Genomic DNA, 22,883 nt, shown 5'->3' with positions numbered 1-22,883 from the left:
TAGTCTAGGGCGGGTGGGGTCAAACTGCAGCGTCACACAGCAGGGGAGGAGGAGTGGTAGGCACTGAAAGTGCGCCTGTCGGTTTGGCTGGCCGTCTTAGGACAGCCAAACCGACATGCGCAATTGGATATCTCCAGGCTGTTCCTTCGAGATATACTAGTGCTCAGGGGCACAGGCTCGCAGTCCCTGCTGGAGCGCAAAACCGGTCTGCTTCGCCCAATCCCAGCGCTTCTCTCATGCTGGGAGTAATAGCATGAGACAAGTGCTGGGATTGCATGGGGTCTGGGAGCCTGTGCTCATGGGAACTGTACTGCAGGAGCAGGAGCCGGAGCCGAGAAGCAGCGAGGCGTGGCGCGGGAGTAGAACATTGCGGCAGCCGGCAGTAAAGGTACGTTTATGTTTTTTATTATTTTTTTTTTCCCTACTATTAATATCACCAACTCCGTCATGCACTCACACCATATATTAACTTTCTTGTAGCGATCCCAAAGTTTAGCCCTCTTGGGGCTAAATGGACAATGTCTCCCCTCACGCCCAAGGGGTAAATATCTCAAATATATAAAACTTTAGTGATGAATTCACCGACCAACTTTAATAAGCTCCGAGTCATGAAAGGCAGTGGTGGGTTCCCTGGAGGAGGAGGAGGCTTCAATCTCAAATAGGCGCTGTCTCAAACTGCTCCGTTACTCTCAAAGAATATATCCCAAAACGGCTTTGGCAAGGTTGGACTGGCCGGACTGGAAATCAAGGTTTTCCCTAGGAGGCTGGAAGGTTGGGGGTCGGTTTTGTTCCGGGGGCCAGTTTATGGCTGAACTGGGGGTTGCTGTCTTTTGAAAATTGTTATGGGTGTAAAAGCACCCGCTGCAGAGTTCCTTTTATATCCAGCAGTTTTCAGACAATAAAAACGTCAGGATAACTCTGGTGATTAATGTTCCTGCTAGAGAGGAGTGGGAGTTTTGTCTAATGGCAGTTTTGACTCCTCTATAGTAGCACAGAGGGTTAAAATGTCTGTTGCAAAGACCATGCACCATGCAGATCGCAGAACTGTATTTTATGTGGATAGCTCAGTGGGTTACTGCTTTTGAGATAGAGATCCTTTTGTTACATGCAGTTCATAAGTTACAATCGTAATATAGCACTGTGAGCTATGTGCCGCCATCAACGAGGTGCATGTAAATTGCATGAGACAGGTTAGAAAGGTATGTTTTTCCCCAGTCTTTCTTTATCCTAATGTTGCTAAAAAGGATTTTGTTTGGGTAGAAATAAATTATTAGTAAAGCCAACCCTAACCACTGTTACGTTTTGAATTTTGGGTTTGTTCTTCTCCAGACCAGGCACTCTTAAAAAATGCCTAACTGTTGTCCCCTTTGTCTATGTAGCATTTTCTATACACTGATTTACATGTGTATGATTCATTGTCTCTATATGTATATGTGTGATGTACAGTGCTCCGGACCTACACTGGTATGACAGGCGCTATAAAACAAATGAAATACATGTGAGAGAGTTGCTATGGAGAGATGAAGGACACTGTTCAATGAAGGGTGCTAGTGAGGTAATCTGTGGAGCAAGAGGTTATGGGTGGGCACCCAAAAATATTGTCGCCCTGGGCAACACCAGCACTAAAACGAGCCCTGCCATGACGCTTATTGGGGTGGAGGATACTAACATCTCTCAAATGGTCTTTCATTGTGTACTTAGCTTCTTGGCTGTGCTTAACAGTTAATGTGTGTACTTATGTTATACTTAAAATATTGTTTATGCTTGACATATTTTTTGTGTTCTCCGTAAGAATGTCTGTGGGTGTGACTTGGTATCCTGGTGCGCTGTAAGGGCATTACTTACTATGCTATAAAAGCTAGTACAATTGAATACATAATGAAAAATATGTTGTAGAATGTACCGTATTTGCCATTTTTTCCCAAACTGTTCTTGTGTGTGGGGGAGGGGGGCGCTGCCCCAAACCCTCCCTTCTTGCGATTAGCCTTCCTCGCTATGCGCCAAATGGGGGTTGGTTTGACAAAATTTGCCTTGGCTGGTTTGAGTTCCCAGATTGACACAGTTCCGCTCGGGGACTTGGCCAGAGTGCCTGATATGCGGAGCTGCAGTCGGAGACTTCCTGCATACAGTGTGGAAATGCCCGACTTTAGGGATATTCTGGTTGGAGATCTTCAATACACTTCAGAGTAGTGGGATGTCCAGTAAAATGAAACCCAAAAATTGCCTTATTGAATATACTTAAGAAGAGGGCTTCACAAGATAACAGAAGCTGTTCTTGAGGCTTCACTCTGGGGAAAAGGGACATCGCTCAATACAAGAGGAATAGGCTCCCACCAAACTTGAATGGTAGGAATAGGGTCATAGATAGATCTGGAACCCCCTGTCTGAGTCCAGGGGTTGGTCTCAAAAGGATGAAAAAATATTGCAAAGCTGGGTTGAGTATTATACAGATGAGATGTTTGATGAATACCCGCTCTACCCTCAAACGGCATGATATCTGAGTGTACTTGCACTGCCTGTGTCTGTATAGTTGAGAGGGGGGAATAATTATGCCAAAGGTACAAACATTAGGAATACCGATTTCTTGTATGCTATTCTTTCCGAATCGCAGTTAGGAAATCGGTATTCCTCATGTATGAAACTCATTGAGTTTCATGTAGGGATTTTTAATGGGTGCAGATCAACCTACCTCATGAATATTAGTGAGGTATAAGTTGCAATTTGCGACCCATTAGGAATCACAGCCATCACAGGGATGGTGGCCTGCTGAGGTCAACAGACCACCATGTCTGGGATTGCTTTTAAATAAAGCCATTTTTTAATATAGCCCATTTTCTTTAAAGGAAAACTGTATGCGTTTAGGAAGAAAAAAAAGAACCCTTGAAGTTTCATTTTTTAAGAGTAGGCAGTGGTCCGTGGCATCTTAAAAAATATTTTTAATTACATTTTCAAGGTAGAAGGGGTCCTTAAACTGGTGGTAAAGAATTACAGTTTTGTGACCGGAATACGTCTGCAAAACAGTAATACATTCCAAATTGATTCAGTATTTGGAAGGGACGCCCTAAACACGCCACTAACAAATACTGAATTGCAAAAGCAAAATGCGATTCTATATATAACAAGTTACCGAATCGCAAATGCCTAATGCGATTCTGTAACAAGTTAACGAATCACATTTTGTACATTTGAGAGAGCATTTTTCCGGTCGCAAACGGCCTAATTCTGCAAATCGGGCTGTTTGTGACAGGAAAAATGCTTTGTACATCTGGCCCTATGTTATAATGTTCACGTGTACTCATATATGTTCATCTCGGGGATAGTAATGCACCGTAATTATCTAATAATGCGCGGAGGTATCTGTATGTTTTGTTAGTGGTTGTTTTTCTTCACACAAAAATCCAATAAAGAAATTAAATAAAAATATAATAATAAAAAAAAGTATGAGGGCATGCAGATGAGATATGTAGGCATTAAACCGTAGCTTTTGCAACTCTCCCTATTCCAGCCACGAGGTGGCGATGCTTTCCCACGTTACGAATTAAATCACATAACGGAATGTTTGATTATCCTACCCTGTTAATAGCAGCCCCTGGTAGAGAAAATAATACTTGATGGTAATGCCGGGACACAGTGCACTTGTTTGTTAACTCATTGTGTGTCAGATGTGAACTTTAAATCCTATTACGGTGTCTAGTCCTCCCCCACCCCCCCCCCCCAACCCATTTTTTCCTTTAAAACGAATGTTCGCTGGCTGGTAGGGTAGGTAGGTCAGAGAGGAAGCATCTTACAGCTGGGAGCCTCCTGCGAGAAAGACCCCAAGGGTTCGATTCCAGGCCAGGGGAGGTTCCCGAACATTCTCTCATGTGACGGCAATAAGTGGTTACTACTGCATTAAAATGTACTAACACCCAAGTGATGCCTTGTTGAGTCTTTAGCGCAGTGTAAACCCGACATGTTTTCATTATTATTATTGTGTGTGTGTCATGACAACTCTTTGTCCTTGCACATATCTGTAGACCCTGCTGTGGCTGGCTTTGCATTTAAATGTTGCTTCTTTAATGATTTCGAGGGAAAAAACTTAGACTGGACAGCATAATATATTGTGATTACGTCATTCCTATCCTTTTTTCAAACATATATATATATATATATATATATATATATATATATATATATATATATATATATATATATATATATAATGTATATTACACTCCTGTGGATGTTAACGTGCTTACTTTTTGATTGATGGTTGTGTTATTGTCGTTTGCATCGTATACTTCAAAAAAGTTGCCTTTCTTTTTTTACACCACCAGAGATGACGGGAAAGAGGGGTTGAAGTTTTACACCAATCCATCGTACTTCTTTGATCTGTGGAAAGAAAAGATGCTGCAGGACACAGAGGACAAGAGGAAAGAAAAACGAAAACAGAAGGTATTTTAGTTCCATGCTACTATATACATGCCCTGGTTGACGGAATACCTGCTGAGGTGTATGGGCCAAGTATTGATATGTTCTATTTTTTTTTTTGATTTTTTTTTGAAAATTTTGAGCAAACGTACAGTCATAAGCAAAGGTGCATCAATGGTACACATTACATTCATAAGCGATACAATGGTGGCAGGAAAAGACACAACAAGCATTAATAGTGCGCACATGCATATCAGAGCAGGACTACACAGCAATCCCATGATTACTATAGGGTTCACTGATGCCTACTTTCCACCTGGAGGAGCCCCTCGCAAGGTCCCATATGTCCCAACATCAGGTGTCTGGAAGTCAAAGTTCACAAGGGTGGAGACCCCCAGCATGCAGTGTCTATGGAGCCATATCCCAAGAGAAGTGCCCTCCCACACCAACCTCTCAGTAGTCCATGAGGGATTCTCGAGCACGCGGCTATGTGGGCGTACTGTTTCCCACGGCAGCCTCCCCCCTTAACAAGTAGCAGTGTAGTGGAGCCCAAATATCTGTTGGTCGTGATGCTATTGGTAAGAGTTCAGAATATGTACTGATTTGTTCCTGACAATAAGTAAGATCTCGCATCCTCTCCTTAAATTTTGGGGCCCTACCTCTGCCCCACCTACATGCAACTCGTCTCTTAGCAAGTAAGAAGGCAAGCGCAATGAATTTGCCGTGTGAAGCTTGTATGGGCTCCACGTATCCCAAGAGGGCAAGGATAGGGGAGGGCGCAATCTCCGAGTTAATCATTTTTGAAAGTGCCGTAAATATCTGGCACCAATATCGATGCACCCCCTCGCATGCCCACGCCAAGTGAAGAAAGTCCGCCCCAGAGGCACGACACCTGTCGCACCTGTCGTCCTCCCGGAGTCGGTATCTGTACAGCCGAGCAGGGGTGTAATATAATCGGTGAATGTATTTATAGTGTATTATTCTATATCTACTACTGGAGGAAATACGTTCCGTCTGTTGTAGGCAGAACTCCCACTGTTTATCTGTCAGTGGGACCTGCAGTTCTAGGTCCCATCTTGCCCGAGCCGCAAGAGGCGGGGCGACCATCAGTGAGTGGACCGACCTGTAAATTTTAGAGACTACCTTGGCAGGGGCCTCGTCCAGGAGGATACGTTGTAACGGCACCACTTCCGGTGGTTCCCGCGGAAAATCGGGTGTGAGCGCCTTAATCCCCTGCCGGAGCCTAATGTACAAAAAAACGTCAAGGGGAGAAGGGTGGATGCCCTCAAATAAGTGCTCCATAGAACGGAACGTACCAGCACGGTATAGGTCCCCCCACGTCGTGACGTGGATAGTATGAGCTAATTTCCGAAACCCGGCCTCCTGTAACAGGGGCATGCTTGGATGGTAAACAAGGGGCAAGAGCGGCGCATACAACATAGTAATCCCTATTTTGGCTGTTATTCGGTTCCATGCAGTCACCGTACTCGCCACTGTCGTGGGCGTTGTATCCTTCCCTTGTATTGGGATATACAATGCGCCTTCTATGGGGATCGGGTGTGCCAGCCAGTGTTCGGCCGTTAGTTGGGGCATGTATCGAGGTTGCCGTATCCAAAAATAGGCGTAGTGTGCCTGCGCCACTTGAAAGTACAGCTCAAAATCTGGGACGCCAAACCCGCCTTGACTATATGGCTTAGTGAGGACCTCCCACTTGAGCCGGGGTGACTTCCCGCCCCAAACCAGTCTGATGAGCTCTGAGCGTAGGTGCCGAAAGAAAAAACTGCCCGGATAAAAGGGGATATTCAAGAAAAGATACAACAACTTAGGCAATATTACCATTTTAATCAGCGACGTCCTTCCTGCCGTAGAAAGGGGAAGCATGATCCATCGAGTAATGCAGTCCGTAATACGGGTCATCGTCGTGCCACAGTTGGCCCGCAATAGCTCATCTTTGTCTTTTTCTATGTGTATACCTAAGTACTTAAAGTCCCCCTCGCACCAAGCTAGAGGGTACTCCAACTCAAACCGCTCAGTAGCCGCCGTAAGAGGGAAAACCCCTGACTTGCTCCAGTTGATCTGGACTCCAGAGAGCCTGCCAAATCTGATGAATTCCCTAAGAATCGGATTGAGGTTCTCACTGGGGTCCCGTATATATAAAGTAATGTCGTCCGCGTACATAGATATTAATATCTGCCTCTGGAATGATATGTTCTATTTTTATTCTTGACAGTTCATCTTTTAAAAGATTTTAAAGCACACTCTAGCCCCAGCTAATGGTATGATGTGCAACAGCAATAAACTGCAGTGCATTTAAAATGGCTTGAGCCATAAAGGTACACATTCCTGTTAAAAATGGGGGCCTGGGATGAGGCAAGAATGAGTAGTGAGTCCTGGCAGCGAGGCTTAAGGCTTGATGGCACGTATATTTTGTCCTTGTGAAAGCTTCGAAAATGTTTGCTGAGTTTTGAAGAGTACCCACTTTTGTTGATTTCACAGTCATTTATTTTCCTTTGTTTACTGCTTACAAAAATGTTTTGTTCATGTGGATCCTGGGAGCGACTGTCTCATCTGTTGTTTTGTGAGAGCTGGAATGCTATTGACGTGACCGATTCGCCTCATTGTGTCCATACAGCCATTAGGACAGTGCACAATGCCTCTGCGGCTTACACTAGTGTGGGCAACAGTCAACCATTTTGCTGTGGTGAAAGCACCCATGCTTTACGAACACAGTATCTGGCAAAAAAAACTGTAAAATTGACTTCTCCAATAGATCTCTTTGAACCCAGTCTCAAACATATATTGACTTCCATTCCAAAAGGACTTTTGAGTGTATATGGCCCACCTAATGAACTGCTTTCCTGTTCTTAGTCGTTGAAAGCGTAAGAGACAGCTCTATTCCAGGGTATGAGAAGGGAATTTAGCCTTGTATTTCCTCCACCGTAACACTTTAACATGGATAGATTGTGTGTCACCTTTGTCACAGAGGCTAGCAAGGTTTTACAATGCACATATTGACAGACTTTAAACAAAGACTGATAAGTATCCCTCTTGACCTCTATTTCTTTTACTTGACAATTGATTTGTTGTGGGTTCACATGAAAAACAGACAATCACTTATGTTTAAGCATTTCAACTCATATGTTTATTTTTTTGTTTTTTATATAAATTGTTTTTATAATATTTCCTTGTTCATATACATTTTTTTATTTACATACATTATCTACAGATGTCATCTTATTCCTAAACACACCTTGTACAATGATATATTCAATTACTGTGCTTGTTTCATATTCTCAACAAAGTGCTTGACGATATAAGCTAATACTCATTATAAAAAACCTCTCTCCTATAATTTTAAGAGAAATCCCCACAGCAATCACTCCTCTGTTCATACCACATGCATTTCACTATCATACAACACATTCACACTCCACCCCAGATGTGCACCATCGATGTTGCTGGACTAGCCAGAGCTGGGCTAATTACTCAACCCTTAGATTATGGTGCCAATTCCTAGGGTGTGACACTCTGTCTTGGTCATATTGACAGACTTTCCAGGGCATTTGTATTATTTTTGTCACCCAAGATAGTAATATTTTGTACTGCAAATCATTTTCAAACCGGCCAGAGATATTTGCATCCCTCTCGCGCCACCCAACTCATTTGCAGAACGGCTCATAAGAACTTTCACAAATTAAACTGTTCACTTAGTGGTGTCAATTGAGTTAGATGCCACAGGACAGTGGAATACAAATGACAAGTTTAATCTCGTACAAGGGAGCACCACCGGCTACAACTCTTCCAGCACCGGCAGTATCCAGAAAGCTGACAATCTCGACTCACAGACCAGATCAGATGCTCTATTCTAGAACATCATGATCATGCATGAGCCAGGAAATTCAAAGAAAAACACACAATGTATAAAGCGTGCATGCAAACACGAGAACAAACAAAAGATGCATATGCAACACACCTTCCCCTTTAATTAGAGAAAAAAATGTATTAAAAAAAAAAAAACTATTTGACAAGTTTGTTTATGATAAAGGAAACAAAATCAGACATCCAACCAGGTTTCTTCCTTGAGCGTTTCCCAAGTTCTTCAGTACATACAACAGTGTTGGGGACATTGTCAACATAGGGAATGAAAACAGGAATTTCAACCAGGTTATCTTCATCCAAGCTATCTAAACAACTGGTATCTTTAGTACTTTGTTTGTCATGTGTGCAATTGTTAGTGTTAAGATACACATCTTTGTTAGCTTTGAGAACAGCAATTCTGCTTAAATTCCGGACTTTTTTATAGCCTCACAGAGTTTTTTAAAATTTCTTTAATTTCGAATGAGCCCATGAACTGGCTCTCGCCTTTTTTAACTTTCCAAGGTTTCTTCACTTTAACAAGCATACCCACCTTGACAATAGGATCTTGTTTAGAACCTTTCTTTTTATCAAAAGATTCTTTATTGGTAGCATGAGTCTGAGAAATTGTTCCTTGATAGCTACTAAATCTAAGTTGTAAGAGGTGGAAGGGGCTTACCATGCAGCATTACATTTGGTTCTAGGTAATCTGCCCCTCATGACCTCAAAAGGAGAACAACCTGTCATGACATTGGTAGTGGTCCGGTACATCCAAACAGTTTTAAAAATGTGCAGTTCCCAATTGTTATTGTCCATTCCAGCTAACTGTATTGCACCTTTGATGACTCTGTTAAACCTCTCAATGATACAGTTACCACTGAGATTCTATAAAGAAGTGGAACAGTGAGTTATACCAACTCGTTTGAAATATGTTTTGGCTTTATTGGATAAAAACTGCACACCGTTGTCAGTGATAAGACAAACAGGAAGCCCTTAGTGAAGGTTTCATCCAAAAATGTCAAAACATTGTCAGTATCAACTTTTTCTACAATTTTAAAAACTGCCATTTTGAAAAATACATCAATGACCGCAAGGATACATTTCGAATGAGGTCCAATGGGTCCCATAATATCCATTGCAATGGTATTCCATGGATTATCAGGAATTATGTGATCTCCCATATTAGGTTTGAGTGTAATGAGAGATTTGTCAGAATTAGCGCACGAGATACAGTTCCTCACAATGCGTTCAATGAACATGTCCACACCAGACCACCAAAATCCTTTCTTAACCATTTGCTTGGTTCTGACAATACCACTATGGCCTTCATGACCATGTAAAACTATGCTTTGTCTCAACTTGTTAGGAGGAATAGCACGGTCGCCTCTTCTAAGTATACGATCAGTGCAAGACAATTCATTTCTTACCTCCCAATAACATCTAAGATCAGGACTGATTTTTTTTTTGTTTGGCCATCCACCCAAAATATAGCTTTCCACTTTATTTAATAAAGTATCTTTAGCAAATCCCTCACTCCATACCTCCTGGTCTATAGGCATACATCCTTCATCATGCACTAAAGCAATTTGAAAATCATCCCACTCATTATGTATGTCTTCTTTAAGAGGTAGAAGCATTCTAGACAAAAAATCGTCTGTGACATTATCCTTGCCCAGAACATAAACAATAGTGTAGACAAAATCCTGGAGACGCATAGACATGCGTGCAGAAGCTTTCAACATGCCTTCTGTGGTGAGTAAACATATTAAAGGTTTGTGATCACTCCTTATTAAACATTCTTTACCCCAGACAAATATCCTAAATTTCTCCAGATCCCGGACAACTGCTAAGGTTGATCTTTCAATAGTTTAATATTTTTCTTCTGCAGGAGTTAGTGCTCTGGACGTGTGTGCAATAATACATTCTCTAGAACAGCTCCTAAAACCTTTGAGCTGGCATCCGTGGTAATGATGAATGTGAGTGAAGAGTTAAAACCGGAAAGAGCAGAAGCAGTACAAATTGCTTTCTTTACATCGAGAAATTCAGTTTCACAATCATTAGACCATAAAAATGTATTTTTGTTCTTTACTAACTGTCTTATGTTAAATGTGCGACATGAAAAATTGAGAATATATTTCGAATAAAACTCTGTTAATCCCATGAATGATTTGACATCTTTGTATTTGGGTGGCGTGCAGCTTGAATGGCCTCAACTAAGTCAGTTTTAGGTTTAATGCCCTCTTCACATAGTTCATGTCCAAGATAAGTTACTGATTTCACACCGAATTTGCATTTGGAGTGTTTTATGGTTAAACCATGATCACTGAGAGCACCAAGACTAGAATATCATCCTGGAAACATATTGCATTCTTGCAATTGTTCAAGATGTCTTGCATGACATGTTGGAAAATGGCTGCAGCAGAAACTAATCCAAAGGGCATTCTATTGTATCTAAAACATCCGAAGGGAGTGATGAATGAAGTCTAATCTTTGCTTTTCTCATGAAGTTCAATTTGGTGATAGGCAGCAGATAAATCTATTGTGGAAAAGTCTTTTGCACCACCAACACTGGCTAACATCACAGATATGCGAGGTAAGGGAAATTGATCTACCACAATATTATTGTTGAGATGGCGCAATTCTATGCAGAGCCTAATCTTGCCATTGACATGCCTGGCTACTACGATGGGTGAAACCCACTCAGAAGATTCAATCCTCTCAATGATCCCTTCCTCAACCAGAGTTTCAAGTTCTTTCTTAACTTCTTCTCGTACAGCTATGGGAATATTTGCATGCCTTCAAAATCTTAGGGCAAGCGCTTTCTTTTAGGCGTATCTCGTGTTTAAAACTAACTAATTTGCCAATACTATCTCTAAACACACTAGGAAATTTTTTGAACATGAGACTCCCAATATCATTTTGTTCATCAATAACCATGACGGGTTCTGGACTGTTGAGATTAAGGATGATATCAAGTTTACCTTGTTCAAACCAGCTAAGAACTGAGGGTCCCTTCTTAGAAACATATAATTTAGCAATGCACTCATGATTCTTAAACCTGAAAACTAAAGTTCTGAAACCAAGGATCTCAATCCTTTCTCCAGAATAACCTTCCGGATTAATATCAGGAATTTCTAGATCACCACCCAACCTTTTAGCAAACTGAGAATGCCACACAGTTTCATTTACAATAGAATAAGGTGACCCAGCGTCAGCGTACATTTGGGTGCTCACACCTCCAATAACCATATCGCAAACTGTTTTTTTTTTTTAATAGAGAAATTATCAACATTGAGAATGGTGGGATCAGAATCCCTAATGTTGAGAACAAAAGAACTACTGTCACTACAATATGTGTTGTTATGTTCTTCATCACTGTCAATGTTTTGTTCAATGCATTTAACCTTGTTATTTTTATTCCTTCTGCATGCTACAGTAAAATGTCCAACGACACCACAACTAGAACATTTCTATTAAATTGCTGGACAGAATTTATAATTTTAAATTCACGAGATGTGACTTGCTATTGCATCTGTAGCATCTCCAATTATCTTTGTTGACTTCAGCTTTACCCTTGTAAGAATTAACTTGTTTCTTATTTTTAAAGTCTTCCCCTTTGACATCATGTTTACCATTGACTTTAGCAACAGTTTCCTTGTTGGTATTGCTAACATCACCTTTGACTTGTTTAGCACTCCTACAAGACATTTCTGACTTCCCTACAATAGCTAAACTACTTTCTAGATCGTTGTCACCATTAATCCATAGCCTCTCTTGAATGGTGGAGTTATTAACATGCATAACAACCTGATCTCTAATGAAGTCTTCTTGTAATGTACCAAACTTACAATCGAGAGACAATGTCTTAAGGGCAGAAACATAGTTGTCAACTGACTTATCAATTAGCTGTTTCCTCCGGAAAAATGTATACCTAGAAATACCAATACACACTTTGGGAAAGAAATAACGATCAAAATCGGAAATGGCTTTTTCAAATAAATTTCTATCCCCATCACTTTCAACTCTAGGCAACTGATTAAACGCCTTGAGTCCTTCGGGATCCAAAGAGTGTCAAAAAATGCCTTTTTTTCAGGAGCTTTCATTTTTCCATTAGCAGCTAAGGTCTCAATATAATTTAAAAAATAAGCTTTCCACTCAATCCATGGCATACAAGGAGAATAACTAGCAGGCCAAAAGTATTGTGGTGGAGCAAGTGTATATCCCTGAGCACACATCTTGAAAGAAAGAAAGAAAAGAAAGAAAATAAAAAAAATAAAAAATATAGACTGGAAAAAAAGGGTAATCAGCGAACAGTTCAATCTGAATGGTAATAAAATTCCTTCTTGCAGAAATCTGTATAAATACAGGGAATTGTTCACTGAATAAAGGTGGAAGGATATAGTGTCCGTTCTTCACCCTGTGTAGTACGAAGAAGTATTTCAGCAGTGATATCGAAGAGCAAAATAAATGAAAAAAAAATAAACAGTACCGTTCCTGATGTCTCAAATGAAGATGCCACAAATGTAATGCCCAAAAAAAATGGAATAAATCCTCTTCGACGAATGACAAATGAACAGAAGAGACGCTCGCAGAAAACACGCAGTTACCAATAACGGTTGTTATGGAAACCTAAAAAGAAGAACCAGCGTGCAAGAGCGCGAGTGAAAGGTTGCTATGACAACCGCATAGCGTACAGCCATAGCGTTGGAAACGTGGCGTGAAACGTAATACGTTGGGTAGCAAGAGGTAACGTTATAACTTCGGAGTTTGATGCAAGTAATAGATTCCACAGAAGACGGAATGGCATATAAAGTTCGAGAAGGGAACATCAAAGGTCTGCCGGTGAGTGGAACGTTTGCTTGTTTTAAAGAACAACAAAAGTAGCGAGGAGTGTTGAGCGTTGTTAGTTGATTTGCAAAATCACTGCAAAATCAAGACTATGTTGAATACACACTCCAAGGGCAAACTTCAGAGTAGACACCGGTACTCACAGAACTAAATCTGAAAGTATTGAAGGTAGTAATGGAAATACAGCAATCCAAGATAATCCTCCAAGTAGGTTCTGAAAGTAATGGAACTTTGAACGTAGAATATGCAGTAACACCTCAAAAAAATAAATAGGTGCGGTGACAACGTTGAGTCTTTAAGAAGAGGTTGAAGAAACGAATAAGATCCAAAAATCCAAAAATAAGATAAAATAATCCACCTGTAGGGTTCGTGAATATGGTGCTTCCTCCAGCTCGTCCCCAAATTGTTGAATAGGAATCGCAAGCAATTTGTAGATAAAAAGAAGTTTAATCTCGTACAAGGAAGCACCACCGGCCTCAACTCTTCCAGCACCAGCAGACTCCAGGAAACTGACAATCTCGGCATCGTGATCGTGCCAGGAGATTCAAAGGAAAACACACAATGCATAAAGTGTGCATGCAAGCACGAGAGCAAACAGAAGATGCATATGCAACACAGCTGTAATCTTGGAAAAAAGCAGCTGAGATCTTCAAAATAGTGTATGCAGAATGGTGTACAAGTTCTGATGCCGGCCTATGTGTGCATGATGGTGCAGAATTATTACAAAGCCGTTTCTTAAAGCACACCTCGTATCTCTATTTGATCCTCTGTCTAGAATACAAATTGCAACTCCTATGTATCTGGAGTAGAGCTGAGCTGCTGTGATGTATCATAAAGTTTTGCACAGACCTTAATTCGTGCTGATGGTTGCTACTCCCACTTATTTTTGGAGACTTCTAGCTGCAGATTCCTACCGTAGCATATTCCCCAAGCGTCAGACCTGATCCTAGAGTCCTGGTCCCTGGTGCTACACAGCAGCAATCCAGTAAGCTGGTCTACCAACTCACCCCAGCAGGCTTCTTCAGCTGTTGAAGCCCTGTGCTAAGAACAGGTCAGCCATCTGATCCTTGGAGTCTCTTGGCTATGGCTAGGTCAGGAGTTGACTTCTTCATGAGCAGGAAACAGTGGGCACAGTTCCTTCCTTTGCTAGCAGCTGCAGTCCACGTCGGTGGTGCCTCCCTTCACTGGGGTCTTGGTGCAGCAGGGCAGTCCTTCACTTCATAATATGCAAGTCAGAGACTCCATGACCTTCGCAAAAAAAATGTCTTGACACATATTTTACCTCCCAAGCATCAGAGACTACTTGTCCTGTCCTCATTCCAGAAATGTGTGCTGTATATAACTAGGCCTGGGCTAAAATTCCGTTTCGCTCGCGGAAATTGCGATAATTTGATATTTTCGCGTTCCGCGGAGAGCGCAAAAATGTCAACATTTCCGCGATCCGCATCTTACCGGAAACTTTTTGCTTGCTCGCGCTGTAAAATAATACATTCTCGCGTGCGCGCGATCGTCTTACCTGAATTCCCGCGTTCGCCGAAAAGTTTTCCCGATCCGGTCGCGTTCTCCACGAGATGTTGGATTGTTGGTAGCCATTTGCGCTGTCTTGCGACAGTTCGCGCCCTCAGTAATGTCATTCGTCGCGCGATCACGTCTTTCTTCTCGCGATCATGCACCGCGAGACAAGTGAAAACAAGATGGCTGCGCCCGCGAGCGACCGCATGGGTAAGTTGGCGAGCCGCGACCAGGCAGAAAATACCGCGAACGGGCGGTAAAAAAACTTCCGCATCTTCGCAATATTTCCGCGTGTTTGCGGAGATTTTTAACATTTTCGCGATAATTTGCAAAAGTGAATTTCGCAAATTCCGCCCACCCATATATATAACTACTTAACCCATTTAAGCAAATAATAACTTGCTCCCAGCTTCTGGAGTACTTTGAGAGATAGGGCCTACATAAGGTGTCAAAAGTTTTCTCTGTGTACAAGGAGGCCACCCAATTATTGTGACCTTCCTTGGGAAGCCTATCCATAATTCTAAATAGCCTGTGTAGGTTAACAAAGGTATTACGACCTGGGACAAACCCATTCTGGTCTGGTTGTATTATCTCTGGCACTACACGTGCGGATCTGGTTGCCAGTATTTTCCCAAGGATCTTATAATCCTAATTTAGTAAAGATAATGTGAGGTATGATACTACACCTGAAGGATTCCTTTTACCACTTTTGAAAGCGCTGTGATAATTGTTTCCCTCATCGATTGAGGCATGTTAGAAATGGGGGTCTCTAGTTGGCAACGGTTTGCAGCTTTGTCCAAGTAGGGACACTTCTTCCTAGTCAGGGTAGGGGGGATACACTTCTAAAATAACCCCTGCTCAACCCCTTGGCAACTTGGCACGAGCAGACAGGCTTATCTCAGAGGCAATGTGTAAAGCATTTGTGCACACATATAGTAATACAATGAAAACACTATAAATGGACACCGCACCAGTTTAGAAAAATAAGTAATCTATCTAAACCAAACAAAACCGAAACGACAAAAACCCACAATACAGTAATAAAAATATGACTTTCAAAAGGTAGAAACAGTTCTGTTCAAAGCAAATTGCAGTTGCGACACTTTCAGCATAAAGTACCTTGGATGCGTCAAAACCAAGAACAGCCGCAGGGAAGGTGATGCGTCGGTTCCTTACACATGGGGAAGGTGATGCATTGGTTCCTTACTCCAGGGGAAGTGATGTGTCTGTTCCTACAGCTACGCAGGGGAGGTGATGTGTCAGTTCCTTACTGTGCGGGGAGGTGATGCATCGGTTTTTTACTGCGGCCCCAGCGTCCTTGTAGACTTGGCGCCCCGGTGCGATGCGTGAGGATCGGGGATGTGTCGGTTCTCTATGCGGTGGCAGCAATGGTGCTTGCGTTGATTTCTTCAAAGGCGTTCCCAAGATGGTTCTTGCAGCCGCACAGCAGGGCCTGCGTTGGAATCGGTGCGGGCTGATCTCGGCCTTCCTAGATCGGTGCACTCGATGCGGCGTGCAGTGTTTTCTCAAGGCGCGAGCAGGCGCTGCGTTGGTTTCGTCGGCTTTGCGTCGGAAACAGGTATGGATGCGTCATGCTTTTCCTTGTTGCGTTACTTTTCCAGCTCCCAACAGCAGGAACAACCTCCAGAGACCCAGAACAGCAGCAGGCTCCTCTTGACAGGTCAGAACTCTCAGCAAGGAACTTCAAAAAGAGGAGGCAAGCTCTACTTCAAGCCCTTGGAGATCTTCTTTCAGTAGGGGACACAGCACACAGCAAAGTTCTTGTCCTTTCCTTGGCAGAAACAGCCACTGCAGTCCAACCCCAGACGGCACACAGCAAAGGGGCAGTACTTCTCAGTTTCTCCAGTTCTTTTCCTTGGCAAAAGTTCCTCTTGAATTCCAGAAGTAATTTCTGAAGTCTTTTCTATCCCTGAGACTTCCAACAGGAGGCAAGCTCTACTTCAGAAAACTTAACAGCAGGATGATGAAAGCACACACCAGTCCTTTCCCTGCCCAAGACAAAAGCAACCACTGCAGGCCAATCCCAACAGCACACAGCACAGGGGCTGTACTTCTCCTCTAGCTTTCCCGTTTTTTCTTCCTGGAGGGTTCCTTAGTTCAGCAGTAGTCTAAAGTTCAGGGATCTGGTCCCCACTTTTTATAGCACAAATTCCTTTGTTTTCTGGTGGCAGAGAAGCTCTTTGCCCAGCCAAAGCCAGTTCTGTTCTCTCTGGTGCAGCTGCCTGGAGGAGGTGGAGACAGCATTGTCCCAGGCAGACCAGGCCCATTCAGGTGTGAAAGAAATCTCCTCCCCCTACTCTAAATGCAGCCCAGGTCTATTCAGCCCAGCCCGGACTCATCCAGAAAAGCAGGACACACATCAATCCCCTCGGATGGCTAAGCAAGAAAATACCCACTTTCTAAAAGTGGTATTTTCAAACACACAATCTAAAAATCATATTTACTAATAGATGCATTTTTATATTCTGAGTTCAGGCATACTAAACTCCATCTCCAGCTCTATCTTGTCCCAATGGGAAGTTATATTTATATTCTATCCTAAGGGACAAGTATCGTTTTAATAGTGAAAAAAATGAAATTGGCAGTATTTAACAATCAGGACATGCCACACACACCAGGGTATGTCCTACCTTTCACATACACTGCACCCAGCCCAAACGGGTACCCTGGGCCTACCTTAGGGGTGACTCACATATAAGAAAAGGGAGTGTTAGGGCCTGGCAAGTGGGTGCACTTGCCAGGTCGACATGGCAGTACCAAACTGCGCACAGACACTGCTGTGGTATGTCTGAGTTACATTTACAGGCTGCTTATGTGAGTGGCACAATCAGTGTTGCAGGCCCACTAGCAACATTTGATTTACAGGCCCTGGGTACACTGTACTTGGGACTGACTAGTAAGTCAGATATGCCAATTATGGAATCACCAATCCATAAATACAATTTAGAGGTAGATCATATGCACTTTAGCACTGATCAACAGTGGTAAAGTGCCCAGAGTCATACAACCAACAAAAACAGGTCAGAAACAGGAGGCCATGTCTGGGGATAAACCCGCTGGAAAAGCCATGTCTAACAAGGCAGAATCCCTTGCCTCCTTTCTACCTGATACACTTGCAGTGACCTTGGAACCAACGGAGTCTTAGAACAAGTATACCTTTTGACTAGGAGTCTGGTCACTTGCTGAGTCTTGCTCTAAGTTGACCGATCAATTGACAGGGATATCGCTGCCTCAGACAGTGGTGCCTCCAATCATTGACATTGCTCAGCTGTTAAAACTTTCATGTGCAGCCAGTCTAGATAGTTGGGTATTTGCCTTTGTGATCTCTCAGGTACATCATTGTATGGTTTCAAGTAGTAATTGGCAAATAGTGCATTCATCTCTGCCTGTATATTGCAAAACTTTCCTGCATTCGCCCTAATCGAGCAAATGGCTTATCTAGAAACCTGTGATCTCAAGAGCTAGGTTAGCATTGTGCCTGCTCTGTCTCTCCTCAGCATACTGCCTTTCTGAATATTCTCTCTAATCAATATTAGAAATCCAAGAATTTATTTCTTGCATCTTTTAACCTTTGAGCTTCAGGTGCACTAGTAAATGTCTTCTAATATTGGAACAATTATCTTTGTGAGTGCCAGCTTATTAAGAAGAGTGCACTTCATTCCATAACTTATTTGAATACATATGCCTCTAAAGACCACCTTAGGGCATCCCACTCTATTAAAATGTTTAAGGCAGAGCCTGCAATGTTAACAAAGTATTGTGTAATGTTGTATTTGATAGTTTCCCTGTAGGGAACATCCATAAGTGACTCAACTCGAAGTCGCCAGAAAGAGATGACTGGTATCACTCCTGCCCATGTATTCACTCATTTAAGTGGGGGATTATCTGACAGGTGCATCCCAAATACTCAGTATGTAGCACCTTGTATGTCCTTCACCACCACTTATCTGCTATTGTCGTCCATTCTCTTATGCTCAATCACATATGGCAGCCCTGTGCCTATCTTTATTAGTGCTTTCCTGGCATACATACAACTGGCATAGTTCCCACTGTCTGTTTCCCTCCATCTACTGTAGAGTTTTACTAATTCTATTAAACTGAGGTGCGTCTCCCTGGAGGTAGGTTATCCCTATACGTCTGCTTCTAAGATATCTGTATATCGGATGTCCCTTGGTGGCTGCTCCAAAACCCTTCAAGTTTTAAGTCAACATATTTTAGACACATGGTTTCCTATTACTATAAGTCATGTGCGATATGCAGTGTATTTAAAGAAAAAGAAAAGTTAATAGATAAATCAATTGCCTTTCTTATTAGGTAAATAAATTACCTTCCTTAATCACCCCAATTCCAAATGGGGTACCTTTCATCCACTCTATCCATGCAGTCACACAGTGCATCCATCTCACTAGAGAACTCCAAATTGAGGGCCAGTACCCGAATTCCCGAGCCCTGGAATATAATCTGAATAGGACTATATCTAAGTGACCATAATGAATTAAACAGTATTAACCATGTCTCTACAGACCTTGCAAACTAACCCTTGGACAGAGGTGAAAGGGTAACCTCAAATGCCCCTCCGTAGGTGCGGCCTGCCAACTGTATTTATCATTTTCATGCACCATGCCGCCAGAATTTCCCTTACATGCTGTAGCAATGACTGCAGTTTACATACAAAATATCTGCACCAGTTAAATGATAGTGTCTGAAGGCATGGATGTAACCACTTACAGGATACTGTCCTCCGCATCTTCAACAGATTCAACAGCATCTACTCCACTTTCCACCGTTTCATCCTCCAGAACAGCCCACCTATTAATATCTCCCAGGGATTCACGCTCATGTAGTTCAGCTCACGCTTTCGATCTTTATTTCTTTGCTTGGGACTTCATGGGTTTTATTTCTAGTCTTTTCCTAGTTCTTGCCAACTTGAGCATTGCTTCTTGCCATTCTGTCTGTCAGGTGCTCTAAGTCTGTTCGTATAGCTTATCCATAGAGTTACAGCCAGGCGCACACAGCTGCAACAGAGGTAAAGAAATGTGATGTATTATTGTCAAGAACACACCATTTTGCAGAGTAAACTAGCACATGTTTTGGTTGAGTTCACGTGTTTCTTTACAGCTGTAAAGGTTTCTCTTTGTTTCTGCATGTTAGTTTAGTTTGGACAAAACACTCGCTTTACTCCAGTTCATCTGTTGGGACCCCCACCCCCCATGAACGCGCTGTCTACAAAATGTTGTCGCTCTCTAAAATTAAGCACTTGGTCCCTCAGATCTTTGAGGGACTACAATGATGTGCACATTGTTGCACCTGGAGAGCCCTTCTGCACCATCCAGTTTCTCAGTTAGAAAAGTGACCTCTTTTTTTGTAGCTTGGAGAAGGAGTGCACTCCGGATGCTGTTGGCAGAGCATTTGCCATTGTGTATCCATCTCAGTTACTTGCTGTGCTAGCTTCCAGTGGTCCTCCCAAAGCACTCCAACATCCAGGGTAACTGCGTCAATTTTATATTCCAGTGCGGCTTTACTTTCCATAATAGCTGCAAGAATGTTGTCCATATGTTCATCTAGAGCCATATCTGTGCTTTCAGCTTTGTGGTTGCCCTTATGATGCTCTAGATTGCCTTTGCTGGCCACCAGTTGTGTGTGTTGCGCCAATTGAAGAATGTGTGGATTAGTACTAATTATAGCCAGAATGACAGTGTCCTGGGCTCAAAATTACTGCAAACTCGCCCAGTAACATCTAATGTCACAATGTGTGACTAATGTGTTGTTGCCCCCCCCCCCCCCCCCCGACAAGTGACGTGGGTGTGAGGACTAAGCCCCATTAATAACAAGGTTATTCAGCTTCTCCTTATCCAGTGCTTTGTTGTCATATTAGTTTGTCTTTCAATACCACATTTGTTTAGTAGGCCTTACATCTTAGGTCGGAGACTGGAGTGTATCATTCCATGCTGGTTCCCCTCAGGAGCCTGCTCTGAGGTTTCTGGCCTCGGTCCGTGTGGAGTGCGAAACCCGTCTGGGTCGCGCCACCAAAGGGGAACCAGGGCCAGTCGACCTCCTAAGCAGTGTGGGCACTCCAGCCGCTGCACACTCCGCCCCTGCTCTCCAGAACCGGCAAACCCTGCTAAGTTGCAGAAATCCACGCTGCAGGGCGCCAACAGTAAGCTTAGTGGCGTGTCGTCAAGTCGTCCTGGGCTCATGGGTACATCAGCCGCCATCTTAATTTACGGGGTGCTCGGCATTCCTGATCTCTGTCGTTTCTTCGTGCTGCTCTCTCATTCAATCTTATTTTTCTGCTGAAATGAAGGCACTGAGGAGGCTATGCCTTGCTCCTTCTGGTTAGAGTGAAGTTCTGCGAAGGCTAGTCATCAGGAAAATTGCTGCGGTCGTGATCAGAGAAATGGCACAATCTCTCTGGAGAAATTGAGGCATTTTGTGATCAGCTCAAATCCCTGATTTTATGGAGGAAAAAAAATTCTACGTTTTTCTGGACTTTCCTGAAATATGCGAATGTCATCAACATATAATAACGAGAATCTGCAGTAGCTAGTGCATCCCAAAAGCATTATTGTAATAGTAAAAACAACGACAATGTTATAATAATTTTAGTAGTATTACTCTTGATCATTATTGCTACTATTGTCACGAGTCCTCATTATTATTGTTTTTGTCATTATTATAATTATTATTGCATTTGATAGTTAGTGTTATTATTATTGCCAGTGTTATTTGTAATTGTATGTATTTCTTATGAGTTTTATTCTTTTTTATGCTTTTCCGATATGGCAGCCCAAAAGAGAATTGTGACTTCAATGAGATCTCAAGCAGATCGCCATTAAAGTAAAACTGCTGAGGCGCTACATTTTAATTGTCTTTTAACGTAACAAGTGCATGTGAATGATGTCCCACCGGAAGTACTGCAAACTAGCACCTGAGTCTCAGCTCCCTAAAGCTTTGGAGGCGCAAACGCTTGCTTTCTAGCAGTATCCCTAGTTAGATTCTTCAAGCGTTAATTCTCCTAGCACTCTTAAGAGTCCTCGTGGCACTGAGCCCTGCACAAAAGCAAGGAATAAACAAAATGAGGATTGAAAGTGAGCAGACATTTGGCTGTAGCCCTTCCACGAAGAACAGACAAGGTAATAGCAAGGGCCACATTAATGGTGAGGTTAGACCCAATAGGTGTATATGGTAACGTGTAATACTGTGGTTCTTCACACTCCATGAAGGCTCGTAGCTCTCTCCTGTGCTATTCACTCTATACGTTCAAACATGAATGAGCATTATTTGCTCATTGTGCCTTCATTCGTATTCTTGTGTAGATGGCACTCTATTTGTAGCACCTGATTCAGCAGCCAACTTCCAATATTTCTTGGAGGCAATTGAGCAATGGACTGGGCATGACTTCCTAAAGCTTAATGCCAGCAAGACCAAGCTTCTGTACTCGGGGAAAGGAAAATGCTGGTGGAACAACTGCATATGGTCTGCGAATGTGGGTACTACTCCTGCGTGATGACCAATGTGCAGTCTTTGGGAGTGACTTTTGATGGTGATCTCGATTTTTAGCAGCATATCTCTAATCTGGTGCACACCTGTTTTTGTCTATTAAAATCATTTAATAAAATGATTTCCCTTCTTCCAAAATCATCCTGTATAGCCATTGTTTCTGCCTGTATCATGTCCAGAATGGACTACTGTTGCTCTTTGTATTTAGAGTTTCCGCAACCACAAACTATCAGGCTTCAGTTCAAATTCCTATGCATGACTCGTTGTTCAATATTAAATTCTCACTAGGAGCCATTGTTCACTTGAAGCAGTAATATCCACAGAGATCCTTAAGATCCTTTAGCCAACCCTTCCTCCAAATTCACAGAATAAACCAAGCGTAGTGTGGAGGTAGATCCATGTGATCTTTGGCGCCCACTGTCTAAAATTATCCCCCTCCGAGCTTCGCACAAATAAAGTATATTCTATCTCTTAGAAAGGTTATTCAAATACATCTGTTCAACTAGGGAACTCGCTACAGTCTCTCTACGTCTCGGTTAGTTTATTTTTATTTTAGATTAGCACCAAGAGACCACTGGTACTGTACCTGCACTTTATAAGTAAATCCATCACTCTATACCATGCTCATCATTAGATGTGCAAAATAAGGATTGACTGGAATGTGGCCCGAGTATTTAACAATGGCTAAGATTAATGTAAGCATTCCATGCAACACGTTTTTGTATACTTCAGTGCAA

The 22,883-nt window shown here is 42.4% G+C and overlaps 1 protein-coding gene across 2 annotated transcripts in view; it reads left to right on the top strand.

The window, feature by feature from the left end:
* The window catches only part of WASF1 (WASP family member 1), a 365,875-nt gene that overhangs the window by 313,500 nt on the left and 29,492 nt on the right, over window positions 1–22,883 (top strand). For both annotated transcript variants that reach the window (XM_085611549.1, XM_085611550.1), the window contains one exon: window positions 4,317–4,434. In XM_085611549.1, the coding sequence (XP_085467675.1) occupies window positions 4,317–4,434 (118 nt within the window). The remainder of the gene's footprint in view (window positions 1–4,316; window positions 4,435–22,883) is intronic.

This window comes from Triturus cristatus, chromosome 6, assembly GCF_964204655.1.
Source record: "Triturus cristatus chromosome 6, aTriCri1.1, whole genome shotgun sequence".
In the NCBI taxonomy this organism is placed as follows: domain Eukaryota; kingdom Metazoa; phylum Chordata; class Amphibia; order Caudata; family Salamandridae; genus Triturus; species Triturus cristatus.
Note: the sequence above shows the minus strand (reverse complement) of the source record. Positions and strands in the feature narration are given on the sequence as shown.